Source organism: Python bivittatus, unplaced genomic scaffold (assembly GCF_059951505.1).
Source record: "Python bivittatus isolate LINGU-HERP-01145 unplaced genomic scaffold, Pbiv_v1 ctg000210_np1212, whole genome shotgun sequence".
In the NCBI taxonomy this organism is placed as follows: domain Eukaryota; kingdom Metazoa; phylum Chordata; class Lepidosauria; order Squamata; family Pythonidae; genus Python; species Python bivittatus.
Genome location: NW_028277053.1, coordinates 6603823 through 6621497, shown reverse-complemented (window position 1 = coordinate 6621497; position 17675 = coordinate 6603823). Strand labels below are relative to the sequence as shown.

Below are 17675 nucleotides of genomic sequence, written 5' to 3'. Positions count from 1 at the left end.
AGGCTTGGTCCTGGGTCCATTCCTCTTTGGAATATTTACTGATTATTTGAAAGTTGAAGTGGAAGGAAGGAATGCTGATCAGACCAAATTGGGTGACCTAGCTAATACCCTAGGAAACAGAACAAAATTCAAGCTGATCTTGGTAGGCTAAAAAACTGGGTTGAAAATGCCAGAATGAGAGTTAATGAGACAGTAAGATCAAAGACATCAGTATGGGATTGGGAATTCCTAGCTTTATACTATATGGGTGTAAAGTATGGGGAACGATGTGTTCATGTCTGGGCACTTCAGTTTAAAGAAGGACAGAGAGAAACTGGAAAGGGTTCAGAGGAGGTATTTGGAAATCAGAGCCCACAAGAAATTGGTTTAAATGAGTGGGCATATTTAACTTGTGAGAGAGAAAACCAAGGGGGAGGGAAATATCATTGCAGCCTACCAATATCTAAAAGGCTATCAAAGGCAAGACAGGGTGCTTCTTGAAACCAAGTGCAAGGGGAACAGCATCTTGAAGGGAATGAAAGGTTTCAGTCTGACTGTTAGAAGGCATTTCCTAACAGGAAGAGTTAAATGGTAGAACAGTGTACCATGAACACTGGTGGACCTCAAAGAGGGCCTGACTAGCCACCTGTTAGAGGTGGTTTAGGGGATTCCTGCACTGAGCAGGGGGTAGAACTGTAAATGAATGACTTCCTTATAGGTCACTGACCCACCAAGAATATAAAAATAATAAGATAAAATACAGTAAAATAAGAAAACGTATTAAAACAGAAAAAGTAAAATGAGATCAGAACTATACAGCATTCTGATGGTCTACGCAATGTAACCAGCGCTCAGTCCCATATTAATTTGCCATTAGCAAAGCAGAAATGCAAACTTAGCGACAGCTTGTGTTGTTTTAGGTTCTTTGTCAGCTAGGAGTTTTACATAAATTCATCTGGGGAACAGACTAATGAGGAGGTCTAGACGTTTGATATAAATATCTCCATAGAAACTGCAGTAGAGTTATGCACGGTAGAGTGATCCCAACTGACAGAGGCAAGACCTTTCTGCATAAGGTGTTTTCTGAAATGTGCCTTCCCCTACAGCCATCAGAAGATGTTAACTTGCTGTAATGTAAAGGTCCTACAGAGGAGTGTGTGAAGATTGACCTGCGTGATCCATAAGATCTCATCTAATTTATATATTCTATAAAGCAAATATTGGCAGGAAATAGATAGTTCCCTAAAATCCTATTATATTTTGCATTTTTTTGCATCCGAGATCTGGATGGCCTCCACTCCACTGTTGTTTAGAAGAGCTATGAAGATCAGGCTCTTCACCCTGGCCTTTGGCAAGGAAGAGTTGAGACCCCTCACTTCATTCCATCTGGCCTGTCAACCTGCCGTCCTTTATCTGTTATTGATTCTATGGTAATTTCTTTGATTATTGTGAGCTGCCCAGAGTCATTGTCAGGTGACATAGAAATTTAATAAATCATTATTTAGTATTACTTACTCAGTTAAAGTATCTTGAAACTTCAGGTTCCCCTTTCAAGGGGCATTGGTTTCCCATGCTTGCAGAGCCCCCGCCATCCTTAGCCTCCTTGTGGATTCCATTAGCTTCAGCCCTCTCCTTTACACCCTACAGACAAAGATGATGCTTCCAGCAATTGTGCTTCTGCCAGGGTTGTTGTTCTACTACATCAAGGTGGTTCCCTCTAGGAATGATTTCATATGCAGTGCTGATGGAGAAAATATCCTAAAAGGAAAGTCTTCATCTGTTGGCGAAACACCAGCAGTGAGAGTGCCAATCCAGCTACCTGAGGCAGGAGACTCCAGTGTATAGGTAGAGCTAGTGAGAAAGTACATAAGCAGTGCTCTTCTGGATCAGATTTTTGGTACATCTAGTCCAGCAGTCTGTTCTCACAGTGCCAACAAACTCTGCAAGGAAGCCCACTAGTCTTCCAGCAGAGCGGCCTTGAGAGGCAGTCACACTACCACCAAGGCTAATAGTCGTTGATCACCAGGACTTCCGTGCATTGGTCCAACCATTTTTTTTTTTTATAAATTTTTTATTTTTTACAACAAACACAAACAAACAATAACATAAAAAGCATTAAAAAAACCATCTTCCATTTTAAACTGTGTGTCAGCCAGTTACCAATCATTTGTGCCATCCTTTCATAATCTTCACTCATCATTTATATAAAATCTCATGTCATCTATCTAACACATATTTATATATTTATCAATTATCAATTATTATTCATTTATTACTAGTCTATAACACCAGCTTTCATAATAGGATTTATATCATTTTTATCCATTGATTATATATATATATATATATAGTAATTTATATCAGTTTGTCAAGTTTCTATTATATAATTTGCTGATCTATTACATTACTATATCTTTTCATCCAACCATTGATAAAACAAATCCCATATCATATAGAATTGTTTATCTTCTTGCTCTCTAATTTCAAATGTTAATTTACTCATCTCTGCACATTCCATAATTTTCTTAATGACTTCCTCCTGCATAGGTACTTTTTCATTTTTCCAATTTTTAGCAAATACAATTCTAGCCGCTGTCAGAACATTTACAATCAAATATTTCAGTTCTTTACTATATGTTTCAGGTATAATTCCTAATAGGAATATCTCTGGTTTAAAGTCTATATGTTGTTTTATCATTTTTTCCAACCATGTGTGGATTTTAATCCAATATCTTTTAGCTTCTGGGCATGTCCACCACATATGGTAATATGTACCGGGCATCTGATGACACTTCCAACATTTATCAGACTTGTTCTTGTACATTCTCGCAATCCTTGCTGGAGGTAAATGCCACCTATAAAACATCTTATACAGATTTTCTTTATATGCAGTTGACATTGTCATTTTATAGTTTTGAGACCATAATTTTTGCCACTTCTCTAAATCCATTCCGTATCCAAAATTTTTCCCCCATGCGATCATTGTATCTTTAACCTGTTCTTCCTCCATCTTAAATTCTAGTAAATGTCCATAAAGTTTTTAATCACCTTTTCATCAGTACCCATCAAAATTTTGTCTAAAACAGTCAGCTCATCATAAATACCTTCTGCTTTAAAATCTTTATCGAATCTAGATTGTATTTGCAAATATGAGAACCAATTCATTTTTATACCTTGTTCTTCCAACGCTTGCATAGTTTTAAGTTCACCCTTTTCATTCAATATCTCAGTATATCTAACTGTTTGTTCCTTTTTATATGTTATTGAATAAGAAAAGGCTTCAATAGTGGATATCCATCGTGGAACTTTTAAATAATATTGTCTTCTTGTCTTCTCCCAGTTTAAAAACAATGCCTCTCGAATATAATGCCTTCTAAAGTAGCCCTGTGTTTTCGTTCCCTTATACCATAAGAAAGCATGCCAGCCCAACAACAGGTCATGTCCCTCTAAGGTCAATAGTCTATTATTTCTTAAAGTTATCCAGTCCTTTACCCACATCAGATTTGTCGCCTGATAGTATAATTCCCAGTTAGGCAAGGCAAACCCACCTCTTACTCTTGCATCTTGTAGTAATTTAAGCTTTATTCTTGCCTTTTTACCCTGCCAGATGTATTTCAATACAATTTTATTTAAATCATCAAAAAACTCTTTCCCTAAACGAATTGGAATTGTCTGGAATAGATATAAGATCCTAGGCAATATATTCATCTTAATAGTGGATATTCTCCCAATCATTGATAATTGTAAATTCTCCCATTTTGTCAGATCTATTGCAATCTGTCGTTTAAGTTTAACATAATTATCCTCCTTCAATGTACTACATCTTGGTGTAATATATATCCCTAGGTATTTAACCCTGTTTGTGACCTGTATTTCCAAGACTTCTTCCAATTCTTTCTTTTGCCTTGCTAACATATTCTTTGTTAATATCTTTGTTTTATCTTTGTTTATTTTTAATCCTGCTACTTTTCCATATTCTTCTATCTTTTCAATTAATTTAGGTGCTGTTTCCAGTGGGTCCTCTAGTATAAATACTAGGTCATCTGCGAAGGCTTGCAATTTGTACTCTTCCTTTTTGATCTTCATTCCTTTTATTTCTTTCTCTTCTCTTATATTCCTGTTCAACACTTCTAATGTTAAGACAAACAACAAGGGCGATAGTGGACAACCTTGTCTCGTCCCTTTTGTTATGACTATCTGTTCTGTTAAATCTCCATTTATCATAATTTTTGCAGTCTGCTTGTGATATATTGTTTCAATGGCTTGGGTAAATTTTCTACCAAAGCCCATTTGTTCCAATTGCAGTAGCATAAATCGCCAATTCACGTTGTCAAAGGCTTTTTGTGCATCTAAAAATATCAAGGCCATTTGCTTTTCAGGATGTGCCTCATAGTATTCCAATGTGTCGAGAATTACTCTCATGTTGTCTTTAATTTGTCTCTTTGGCAAAAATCCGTTTTGATCCACATGGATAAAGTTATTCAAATATCTTTTTAATCTTTCTGCCAATATTGAAGCAAAAATTTTATAATCTGAATTTAATAAGGATATAGGTCTATAATTTTTAACCTGTTGTGGGTCAGCGTCTTCCTTTGGTATAAGTGTAATATATGCTTCAGTCCATGTTTGGGGTATCCTCTTCTTTGTCATAACCTCATTCATAACTTCCAATAGTTGAAGGCTCAATATGTCCTGGAAGGTTTTGTAAAATTCCACTGGCAGTCCATCTGGACCCGGGGCTTTCCCGACATTCTGCTTTTTTAGAGCTTCTGTTAATTCCATCATAGTTATATTCCCCTCTAACATTATTTCAATGTCTTTAGGTATCTGAGGCAATTTCGCTTTCTGTAAATATTGTCTTACTTCTTCTTCTTGTACATTCTCTTGATAATACAATTTTCCATAGTAGTCTTGTATAATTTTTTTCTTGTCCTCATTACCAAAGCAGATCTGTCCTTCTTCATTTATCAATTGATTAATCCTTTTTGATTCTCTCTCTTTTCTCAGTTTATAGGCTAGCCATCTACCTGGTTTATTTGCATCTTCAAAGTAATTCTGTTTAGCACTTCTAATTTTTTGTGCCAGTTCCTCCTTTTCCATTAATCCCATTTTATGTTTAATTAGATCCATTTTCGCTTTAATATCTTTTTTTTGCGGGGATTTCTGTAACTCTTCTTCCAATTTTTTATGATCATTCTCCAGTAGTTTAAAAGTCTTTTTCTGCGTTATGTTTCTTTTCCTTGTATAATCAATTATTAAACCTCTTGTATAAGCCTTCATTGTATCCCAAAGATTCTGTAATGATGTATCCTCTTTTTTATTTTCATTAAAAAAGAAGGTAAGTTCTTTCTCTATTTTTTGTTTGAAATCTTTTTCTTTTAGTATCCTATTATTTAAAGTCCATCTAAATCTCTTCCGTTGTCCTTTCCAAATAACTACCATTGGGTTGTGGTCGGCCCAAGTACTTGTTTGTATTTCAATTTCTCGAATGTTAGCAAATAAGTCCGCTGACATCCATATCATGTCAGTTCTAGACCAAGATGTATGTCTGTCTGAATAAAAAGTATATTGTTTATTTGCTGGATTTCTTTCTCTCCATGCATCTTTCAAGTCTATTTCTTCTATCATTCGAAGGAAGGATTTTGGCAATGTCTTCCTAGTTCTCTTTGTCAATTTCTGTGTTTTATGGTCCAATTGATCATTCATTATTCCATTAAAGTCTCCCATCATACAGATGTTAACATAGTCCAATTCAGCTATTTTCATATGTAATTTCCTATAAAATTCTTCTTGATTGTCATTGGGAGCATAAATTGCAATTAAAAGAATTTTAACATTATTATCTATTATTTCAACCATCAAAATCCTTCCATCATCATCCGCATAGATTTGTTCTGCTGGCATTGTATCTCTAATATATAGGACCACTCCTCTTTTTTTACATTGTGTCAAGGAAGTAAATAATTTACCCAGTTTTTTTTGCTGCAACAAATATTCGTGTTGTTTTTTGATATGTACTTCTTGCAGACAAATTATATCAAACTTTAACTTCTCTAATTTATGAAATACTTTCCTTCTTTTAATAGCCAGATTAAGTCCATTTATATTGATCGTAATCAATTTTCTTTCCTCCATGTTAGGCTTTATACGAGGGTTTAATTGCTCTAGTAGATCTTACTTCTCGTTGTTCTCTGGGAACACCATCTCCCCCACTTTCTTCTTTTTCTTTTCCAGTTGCTGCTGCACCTTCTTCTTGAAACTCAATTAACGATTCTTCCTTTTGTGTGTCTTCTTCTTTTCCTTTAAAGAATTCTGAATAGAATAGCTCTGCTTTTTGGACTGTATCAACTCTTTGTCTTTGTTCCTGCCAAGTGAACTGAAGACCTTCTGGAATCAACCATCTGTAGTTTACTCCTCTTCTAAGTAGCTCTTTAGTCAGGAATGAATATTGCCTTCTTATATCTCTTACTTTTCTTGGCACCTGCTTCAGAACTACGATTTCTTTATCTTTGTACTTTAGTGTTTTCTCTCTTGCCACCTGGAGTATCTGTGCCTTAATAGTTTTTTAGTAAATCTTATGTGTACTTCTCTTGGTAGTTTATTTCTCATTGCATATCTCGTATAGACACGAAAAATTTCATCCATCCCATCTGACATCTTCTCTGTGGTTATCTCCAATGCTTCTGCCAGTATTTCTGTCATTATTTCCGCAAGGTTTTCACCTTTTCCTTCCTCTATGTTTTGAAATCTCAAATAGTATTCTGATTTATCAATTTCCCATCCTAGCAAGTCACTCCTGGCTTTTTCGACTTCACTCAGTCGAGTATCGATATCTCCAATTTTCTTATCTCTTTGTATGTCTTCATCTTCAATTTTCTTAAATCTCTCCTCATATTTTGTCATCATCTGTTGTATACTTTCATCTGTCTTTTCAATTCTATGCTCAATATTCTCCGTCCTCTTTCCAATCTTCTGAATTTCTTGCATAATTGCCTGTAATGTCACTTCCTTCTCTTTTTCATATTGTATCATTGTCTGAATTGAACGTTGTCTCCCAGGGGGTGAAGAGGAAGCTACTGACGTTGATGGGATTGGGGCTGTTATTTTCTTGCTCATCTTGATGCTTAAAGCTGCAGAAAAAGAAAAGAGGGAGAGAACAAGGCAAGAACCACAGATACTATTCCACAAAATGAGAATGAAAAACAATAGAAAGGAGATAAAAAAAAACCTGGAAATAAAAGGGAATGGAAAAGGAAAAACCTTCAGGCACTTGTCCGCCTTAATCCAATAGTATACAGTTAAAAAAAATTAAAGGAAGAGGAAAAGAAAGCTAAATTTCTTTTCTTTTAAAAAAAAAAAGAAAACCAGCTGAAGAGAAGGTAGAGAGGAAGAAAGGAACAAAAAGAGGAAAAAAAAAAAAAAGGAAAAAACAAAAAGAAAAAAAAAAACAAGGCTCTAGCAAGAAGTACGCTACTGCCACTAAATGTCCAAGGCTCTTGTGACTAAATCAGGCTTTCCACCTTAAACATTTTCAGAATCCACTCTCCGCTGTCTTGTTTATAGTTATTCAGGTGGCACCTATATAAACAGTTTGTGATGCACTTCGCTATCTTTTTAAGAGTCCTTGAATATGAGTAAAACAAGTCACAGTAGAAAAAACAATATATATATATATATCCAAGCCTCTAGGTGGCAGTGCTACTTTCTTTCATTGGCTTTCGCTTCGCTTTTCCTCTTTCCCAGACGGGGAGAGAGGAGAGGAAAAAAAAGAGAAAAGAAGAGAAAAAGAAATATGCTTCTTAAAACACTAAAAAAAATCTTAGTCCTAATGCTTGAAATCAGAAATTATTGAGTATCAAACAGAAAAGCCAGTCCAGTTGAGTTTAAAAATGAAATAAACCACACTCTGCCAGATTCAAGTCCATAAAAAGGGAAAGTTAAATAACTAAAAAAAATTTTCCCAAAGGCTTAATCTCGCCGCTTAGTCCCACTTTTCTTCACTTTTAAAAATTCACTTTGGATTACTTAGGGTGTTCTCTAAGCAAAATTGAATAATAAAGGTCCATCTCACCCGGTTGACACACTTTCTTCTTCCGTTTGGAGCTGTCCCGGTTTTTGCAGTCTCAATGGCTGCCGCTCCGTCGCTGGTTTCAGGGACTTCTCCCGGATCAACCAGAGATTTTGCGATATCCCTGGGATCAACAGGACGTGCCCTATCTGGTCGCCGTCTCTACGGGACGGCTTAGGTCCTTCGGGACCGTCCAGCATCGGAGATATCAGCTGCGATCTTGGGAGCTCCAGATCGCACACCGTACCGCCGCGACGCCAGCTCCGCCTTCCGTCTGTCCAACCATTTTTTGAAGCCAGCCAAGCTGGTAACTAGCACCACATCTCATGGTAGCGAATTCCAAAGTTGAATTACACATTGTGTAAAAACATTCCTTTTGTCTATCAGGTTTCAAATTTATTGGGTGACCTCTGGTTCTGGTATTTTGGGAAGGGAAAAATAGCTTCTCCTTGCCCATGTTATCCACACCATGCATAATCTACCCCAGAACAGATGTTAAGCTGATAGGCCTATAATTTCCTGAATCGTTTTGTAAGCTTTTCTTAAAAATTGGAGTCATATTGGCCACCTCAGCTACAGAGCCCAAGTGTAGAGACAGGTTGCATATTTTAGTTAGAAACATTAGTTAGAACTCAGCTTTAAGCTCCTTAATAACTCTTGGTTGGAGACCATTGGGGCCTGATGATTTGTTGATGTTCAGTTTGTCAATCAGGCCTTGCACTTCTTTTCTCATCACCATTCTATGGCTCAGTTTGTCTGATTCCCTTCCTGAGTGCAGGAGCGCAGCCTCAGGGATCTCCCCCCATTTTTCTCTTCTGAAGACAGAAGCAAAGAATTTGTGCAGCTTCTCTGCAATTTTCTTTTGTCCTCTTTGTTGTTGTTCAGTCGTTAAGTTGTGTCCAACTCTTCGTGACTCCATGAACCATATTGCACCAGGCCTTCCGGTCCTTCACTGCCTCCCTGAGTTTGCTCAGTTTCATGCTCATTGCTTCAGTGATGCTATCTAACCATCTCATCCTCTGCCGTCCTCTTCTCCTTTTGCCTTCAATCTTTCCCAGCATCAGGGTCTTCTCCAAAGAGATCTCTCTTCGCATTAGGTGACCAAAGTATCTGAGCTTGAGCTTCATTATCGATCCTTCCAATGAGCAATCAGGGTTGATTTCCTTTAAGATTGACTGGTTTGACCTCCTAGCAGTCCAGGGGACTCTTAAGAGTCTTTTCCAGCACCACAGTTCAAAGGTATCAATTCTTCGGCACTCAGCCTTCTTTATGGTCCAGCTCTCACAGCCATACATTACTACTGGGAAAACCATACCTTTGACTATGCAGATCTTTGTCAGCAAGGTGATGTCTCTGCTTTTTAATATGCTGTCTAGGTTTGCCATAGCTTTCATCCCAAGGAGCAAGCATCTTTTAATTTCATGGCTGCAGTCTGCGGTGATCTTGGAGCCCAAATAAATGAAGTCTGTTACTGCTTCCATTTCTGCCCCTTCTATTTGCCAGGAACTGATGGGTCTAGATGCCATGATCTTAGTTTTTTTTAATGTTGAGTTTCAAGCCAGCTTTTGCACTCTCCTCTTTCACCCTCATCAAGAGGCTCTTTAGTTCTTCTTCACTTTCTGCCATTAGAGTGGTATCGTCTGCATATCTGAGGTTGTTGATGTTTCTCCCTGCAATCTTAATTCCAGCTTGTGATTCTTCCAGCCTGGCATTTCTTATGATGTACTCTGCATATAAGTTAAATAAGCAGGGTGACAGTATACAGCCTTGTCGTACTCCTTTCCCTATTTTGAACCAATCGGTTGTTCCGTGACCGGTTCTAACTGTTGCTTCTTGGCCCGCATACAGATTTCTCAGGAGACAGGTAAGGTGGTCTGGTACTCCCATCTCTTTAAGAATTTGCCACAGTTTGTTGTGATCCACACAATCGAAGGCTTTTGCATAGTCAATGAAGCAGAAGTAGATGTTTTTCTGGAACTCTCGTGCTTTCTCCGTGATCCACCGAACGTTGCCAATTTGATCTCTAGTTCCTCTGCCTCTTCGAAACACAGCTTGTACATCCGGTAGTTCTCGGTTCATATACTGCTGAAGCCTAGCTCGTAGGATTTTGAGCATAACCTTGCTAGCATGTGAAATGAGCGCAATTGTGCGATAGTTGAGCATTCTTTGGCACTGCCCTTCTTTGGAATTGGAACGTAAACTGACCTTTTCCAATCCCATGGCCACTGTTGCGTTTTCCAAACTTGCTGGCATATTGAGTGCAGCACTTTAACAGCATCATCTTTTAGTATTTTAAATAGCTCACCTGGAATACTATCATCTCCGCTAGCTTTGTTCTCAATAATGCTTCCTAAGGCCCACTTGACTTTGCTCTCTAGGATGTCCAGCTCGAGGTCAGTGATCACACCAGCATGGACATCAGGGACATTAAGATCTTTCTTGTATAGTTCTTCTGGGTATTCTTGCCACCTCTTCTTAATCTCTTCTGCTTCTGTTAGGTCCCTGCCTTTTTTGTCCTTTATCATGCCCATCTTTGTACTTAACGTTCCTTTGATATCTCCAGTTTTCTTGAAGAGATCTCTGGTCTTCCCCATTCTATTGTTTTCCTCGATTTCTTTGCATTCTTCATTTAAGAAGGCCTTCTTATCTCTCCTTGCTATTCTCTGGAAATCTGCATTCAGTTGTTTATATCTTTCCCTTTCACCCTTGCTTTTTGCATTCCTTCTTTCCACAGCTATTTGTAAAGCCTCATCAGACAGCCATTTTGCTTTCTTGCATTTCTTTTTCTTTGGGATGGTTTTAGTTGCTGCCTCCTGTACAATGTTACGGACCTCCGTCCATAGTTCTTCAGGCACTCTGTCTACCAAATCTAATCCCCTAAATCTATTCATCACCTTCACTGTGTACTCACAAGGAATATGATCTAAGTCATACCTGAGTGGTCTAGTGGTTTTCCCTACGTTCTTCAATTTAAGCCTAAATTTTGCAGTAAGCAGCTCATGATCTGAGCCACAATCAGCTCCTGGTCTTGTTTTTGCTATCTGTATAGAGCTTCTCCATCTTTGGCTGCAAAGTATATAATCAATCTGGTTTCGGTATTGACCATCTGGTGATGTCCATGTGTAGAGTTGTCTCTTGTGTTGTTGGAAAAGAGTGTTTGCTGTGACCAGCTTGTTCTCTTGACAGAACTCTATTAGCCTTTGGCCTGCTTCATTTTGTACTCCAAGGCCAAACTTGCCTGTTGTTCCAATTATTCCTTGACTTCCTACTTTAGCATTCCAATCCCCTATGATGAAAAGGACATCTTTTTTTGGTGCTAGTTCTAGAAGGTGTTGTAGGTCTTCATAGAACCGGTCAACTTCAGCTTCTTCGGCATCAGTGGTTGGGGCATAGACTTGGATTACTGTGATGTTGAATGGTTTGCCTTGGATTCGCTCTGAGATCATTCTGTCGTTTTTGAAGTTGTACCCCATTACTGCCTTTCCCACTCTCTTATTGACTATGAGTGCTACTCCATTGCTTCTAAGGGTTTCTTGTCCACAGTAGTAGATATAATGGTCACCTGAATTAAATTCACCCATTCCCGTCCATTTTAATTCGCTGATTCCCAAGATGTTAACGCTCAACCTTGTTATCTCATGTTTGACCACATCCAGCTTGCCTTGGTTCATAGATCTTACATTCCAGGTACCTATACAATATTGTTCTTTCGGACCTTCTTTTCACTTCCAGATACATCCACAGCTGAACGTCCTTTCGGCTTTGGCCCAGCCGCTTCACTCTTTCTGGAGCTACTTGGAATTGCCCTCCGCTCTTCCCCAGTAGCATGTTGGACACCTTCCGACCCGAGGGGCTCATCTTCCGGCATCATATCTTTTATCCTTTGTCCTCTTAGCACACCTTTGACTCCTCCTTCATCCAAGAAACCAGTGGTCTCCTTGGCTGGCTTCCTGCTTCTAATGGGTTTGAAGAATCATTTGTTACCTTTCTCCATAGTTTCGGCAATACGTTCCTCTCATTTTCTTTTTGCCTCCCTCACTGATTTTTTGTGTTTCTTTTGCCAGAGTTTATGCTCTTTTTTTGTTTTCTTCATTAGGACGGGTCTTCTACTATATAAATGATACTTTCTTGGACTTAATAGCCTCCTTTACAACACTGGGCAACCATGCAGGCCGCTTCTTGAACTTTGGGGGCATTTTCCTAATTGTAGGTATACCTTGTGCCCAAGCCTCTGTTTTTGTGGTTCTAAACAACAGCCAAGATTCCTAGAAGGAGTTTGCCTTTTCAGTTTTCTCTGACATTTCTTTTTCACCAGTCTTCTCAATTTTGAGAAATCCCCCTTTTTGGAGTCAGATATGACTGTGAGGGACAGCTGTGTAGGTTATTGCTTCTTTGAATGTTGAATGTTATCGCACTATGCCCATATATTTCTCTCACCAGGTCCTGAGTACTACTTGAGAGTAGGTTTAGTATTGCTTCCTCCCTCATCAGTGCCATGACCAACTGTCTTTCCTATGGAGTTTGTCACCAGGAATAGCCATGTCCCCCTGATATTCCCACCAGGTTTCAGTTATGCCCACTATATCTGTACTCTTTTCTCTCACCAGGCACTCCTTCACCCAGTTTGGCCCGCAGGCTCCTGGCATTTGTGTACAAACACCGGTACACAGCAACTTTCACTGTGTCCTTTTGATTATTTTGGTTTGTGCCGCATTCTCTTCTTTCATTTGTTCAGCCTTGTTGAACAATTCATTCAACCTTGTTGAATGGTCATCATCTCTGACTTGGTTATCCTCTCCTATTTCTATCACTTCCCCTTTAAAACAAGCATAATTCTTTTCAACTCCTTCCCTAAGCAGTGATGTTTCTGAACCTCAGCTCCTTTCAGCTTTCCCCCTGCCCTCAGTATAATCCCTACCCTTTTAGCCTTCTGGAGGGCTGTGAAGACTTGGCTTTCCCCCCAGGCATTGGACTAGGATGGAGGTTGCGCTGCGAAGATGTTTGGTCTGACACCTGGGAGGAGGAGTACCTTTGTTTTTAACCATGTTTTATAGATTTTGTGAGCCACCTAGAGTCATTGTATGAGATAGGTGGTCATATAAGTCCTGTAACCAAATAAACAGTTGCTCTGCCATCTTTTTAATTTTAAACACTGGCAGTTTGTTCCCATTTTGGTTCAAGTGGAGCTCATCCCTCCTGTAGATATCCAGCTTTTCCCAAAACGTTCTGCAATGCCTAATAAATAGGAAGCCCTCTTCCTGGTACCATCGCATCCATCCTTTGAGATGTTTCAACTCCACCTGTCTGTCTGGTCCTGCACGTAGAACAGGTAACATTTCAGAGAAAGCTACCCTGGAGTTCCTGGCTTTCAACTTCCTGCCTAACAACCTGAATTTGCTTCCAAGACCTCCCAGCTATGTTTAAGGATATCTTTGATGCCCACATGCACCATGACAACTAACTTCTCGCCAGCACCCCTAGCAGCCTATCTAGGTGGCGTGTGACATCTGCAACCTTTGCACCAGGCAGGCAAGTCACCATGCAGGCCCACCGGACACCCAGATAGCTACATTCCTGATGATCGAATCACCTACCATGGGAAGCCCAGGTCTCCCAGGAGGAGAATCTTCAGGGCTAGAGGACACCTGTTCATCCCCTAAGGAATGGGTCCCATTCTTCTGAGGGAGCACTTCCCTGTTCTTCAGACCGGTGTCCCCCTTCCCTAGGACTCTCCCTCCCTCAGCTGCTACCCCATGAGGGGGATTGGCTATCTTGTCCCCAAGGGCCTTGACCTGCTGCCTCTTCACCTCTCCTACTGCTTCCAGGAGCTCCTTGCACAAAGCAGAACTCCCAGTATCTCTGTCCATCAGTCAGCCATGCTTTTGGCACTGCACTGTACCACGTGTATCCTGCCCCTGCTGGCTGTCCACCTTCATATCTCTTTTAGATCGGTGTTTTTATGTTTGGCCTGATGGTTTAAACGTATTTTGGAGATCCGTTATATTTCCGTTTAAGTTTGAATTTTAGCCCATCCTCCCTCTCAAGGGTTCTCTGGCCCCACCCCCTGCTTGCTAGAGAACAGAAGGCCCAGCAGCTGCCCCAAGCCCCCAAACACTCAGAAACCCCACCAAATACAAGGATGAATCTTCCCCCAACATGTCACACTTTGCTCCTTCCCTTGATGTCTCCATATTCCACCGCAGCTTCCCTGGGTTCCACACTCCATTCCTCCTCTGCACAGTAGCAGGTACTTGGCCTTAATGGATCTGTTGAAGCACCTCTCCAGCAGATGTGCTGCTCTTGCTGTGGCGGGGGGAGCTTACCCAGGGATAGTTTTGCCTTGAGGACTCCAGAGAGACACTTCTTGGGAGATGGAGCTTATTCTGCAAGAATAATCTTACAGTAGCAGAACATCCAGGATGCAAATTGAAATAAAGAGCAGTAATGTTAGTAAAGGCAGCAACAATTATAAATCATAATCTAGGTCTTCCAGGGAACATACCCCCCTGGATCATGAGTATTTCAAGAACAGATAATTAGGTCTTCTTTTGCTCCCTGATGCTTCCATGTTTTCAGGTTCCATGTTTTAACTTGGTGATTTCTGAAAGGCAAAGTCAAATCCTTGGGCCAGGGAGTCCCCCACCCACCTACAGTTGGGGTACCTGCTCACCTTGCTGCTAGTTAACCAAGCAGGTTGTGCCCCATAGTTGCAAGGGTGCCCAGCCGATAACTGGTGCAGACATTTAAGACATTTGGCATCTTGCAGGGAATGCTGATGGTCCATCATGGGTTTCCAAAGCTACGCTTAGGGAATTATACAATAATGCCCACGAGTCTCTAACAAACCTGCTGCTGCTGCTTCCTGAGCCTCGTCTCCATGTGCTGCTTGCCTCATCCTGGGTTAGTGAGCCAGCTAAGGTAGCCAGCCCCACCACTGGGCAAGTTACAGCACAGTAAAAATAGAAAATGATGCAAAACATTGCATGAGCTCCAAATACCTCCCCCTCTAGCAGTCAAGTAAAAGCTTGGTGAAATAGGGCTGTTTTGGCGGTTTTTGGAATGCCACAAGGGAGGGGGCTGTGCAGAAAGAACGGTCCAGAATGTGAGGGCACAACAGAAAAGGCCTCACATCTCCCTAACCTCTGACTGGGCAGGAAGCCTACTGGGGATAAGTATTTTAGGAGAGAGATTGCCCTGCCACAGTAGCCTTGCCAGCACTTTCTGGACCGGCAGCAGCTTCCAGGTCATCTCCAAAGGCTGTCCTGTGTAAGGGAGTAGGGGCACAAGTCCAGGTGGGGTTGCAACTGGTGCAGCAGGTGGCACTGGGCAAAGGCCTGCCCATCCCACCCAGTCCTGCCAAAGTGTTTCTCCATCATCTGTCTGGGCCTCCTGCAGAGAGTTTGGTGGCAGAACTGTTCAGCAGTAGGGTGAACGCTCGTTCTAAGGAAGAAGTTATAAACACTGAGGAAAACGAACAGTTTGGAGATTCCATTTAATGTATGTTTGCTGAGAACTCAAAAAGGAAGGAATTGGATTCAAGCAAGCCTGATTTAGGAGGCAGGTCTAGCATGAGAGAGCATGTCAGCATTTAAGGGGAGGAATAGAAAAGTAGGGGGGAAATACAGGTCTTTCTTACTTCCTTGTGCCACTTTAGAAGAGAATTAAGGGAAAAATAAACTGCTCCAAAAAATAAAGCTTAACCTATGCAAGTTTGGAGGGATTCTGGAACTGGTTCTAAAGCAATCTCTGCTCCCTCCCCTGTGAACAGCAGAGTCCCATAGGGTTTCAGGGCTGGGCATGTTTACAAAACAAATCTGTCAGGAGAGTGGGAACAAGCTCAAAATGGCAATATTTTTTTCCCCAAACTTGGCATTGTTTCTCCCAGCCTCCAAGCCCTTAAAGAAACAAATTCAGAACACTTTGTACATTCCTCCCTGTTTTGTGCATCCCTCCCCCGAATCCTCTAAAAGGGCTAGCCAGAAAGGGTTCAAGTTCCACCCATGGCTCTTAGTGCTTTTTGTGTTAGAACTGATGCATAATCGGATTTCTCTCTTCTTTCCACCGATCTTTGTTCCAACAGAGGCTGATTGAAGAAGAGAATATGTTGGCCCCTTCTCCAAAACAGTTCTCTCTGAGAATAGAAATGCTGCCTTCCTACATACCAGTTCGTGTTGCTGAAAAAATCCTCTTTGTAGGGGAATCTGTGCAGATGTTCGAGAGCCAGAATGTGGCCCTTACCAAAAAAGGTATTGTGGTCGGTTGTGATTTCTTCCTAGTGAGCTAAGAATTATTGTGGGCCCATTGCCCCAATCCTGTTGCTCAGCAAATCCTTTGCATGCTCTTTGCAATCCAGCTGCAGAAATCTTTCCTGCCTAGCAGATTTGCCGTTCTTTTCAAAGCTGGGCTGTAAGCTAAACAGTCTGGGTAATCCTTCTCTACACATAGGCCAGGTTTGCTAAAAAAAACCCTGTTCTGCTTGTCCCCAAGTGGGACCAGTCAGGGACAAGCAGGATCTTAAAGTAGGTTCCAGTAACGAAGGACCTTGAGATCAATCTGGGCAGGATGAATGATAGAAGCTGCAAGAGGGCTTTGTGACTAGAAAATCAAAGAAAGATCCTTCACAATCCATTTCAGCCATTTGCCTTTATGAAGTTTTCCCTCTGATTCCAAGGCTATAGTATACTGCTCCCCTGAGGATAGTGCATTTTCTTGCTTTGAGACATTTGAAGCTTCTTGATTATCTGTACTGTAAACTAAAACTCACCAATCCCCTTGGCCAACCCTCTTGGATTCCCAAATGTTCCCCTGTCCCTTGTTTGCTGCTCTGGGATCTTGACTAAACTGATGCATTTATGCAACCTTCAACTGCACGTAGAAGGCCTTGAAAAGAGGGAAAAGCCTCCATGGGAATCTCTTGTCCACAGGCTCCATCTTGAAGAATCAGGAGGACACTTTTGCTGCTGAGCTGCATCGTCTCAAGCAGCAGCCCCTGTTCAACCTGATGGACTTTGAGTCTGTGGTTGACTGGATCCGGAGCACTGTGGCTGAGGTTAGGCTTTGCACGCTAAGCACTTTTGCAGGGTACCCTTAGAAAGCTTTTCATAATGGGGAGAAGATTCTAGAAGAACCCTAACCCATAGAAGGGATGACCAGCTCACAAGGAGGTAGGCAGATGGTATCTTGCACGAAGAAGGGGGGGGGAGGAGCACTGGATTGTACGGTGGCAGTAGGATATAGCTTCTGGATCTTGATGCTGGGGCTTTTTTTGGTCTTTCCTAAGCACTTATGGAAGCTGATGGTGGAAGAGTCCGATCTGATAGGACAGTTGAAGGTAAATATGCGTTCCTGCAACTTTTGAGGTTCTGTTCCCCAGTGGAAGGAAGATTGGTCAAAGCTGCTGAACAGGATGGTTTTAAAGATGTTGCCTTTGTTCTAGGTCATTAAAGATTTTTATCTCTTGGGGAGAGGAGAATTATTTCAGGCCTTCATTGATACTGCACAGCATATGCTAAAGACACCACCGTCAGGAGTGACTGAACATGGTGAGTCTCTCAGTCTCCAAAAAAGCCCTGCAGATTGAAACACTCCTTGTTCCCACACTTACTGTTGAAGTATGCCCTATATTATC

The 17675-nt window shown here is 40.9% G+C and overlaps 1 protein-coding gene across 5 annotated transcripts in view; it reads left to right on the top strand.

Annotated features, from left to right (window-relative positions):
• TUBGCP4 (tubulin gamma complex component 4) overlaps positions 1-17675 on the top strand; it is a 38483-nt gene that overhangs the window by 8582 nt on the left and 12226 nt on the right. For all 5 annotated transcript variants that reach the window (XR_015795887.1, XR_015795885.1, XR_015795886.1 and 2 more), the window contains 4 exons: positions 16128-16293; positions 16972-17096; positions 17328-17378; positions 17484-17589. Coding sequence is in view for 2 of the 5 variants with exons in the window: in XM_088139346.1 (XP_087995472.1) it covers positions 16128-16293; positions 16972-17096; positions 17328-17378; positions 17484-17589 (448 nt within the window). In the remaining 3 variants the exon portion in view is untranslated. The remainder of the gene's footprint in view (positions 1-16127; positions 16294-16971; positions 17097-17327; positions 17379-17483; positions 17590-17675) is intronic.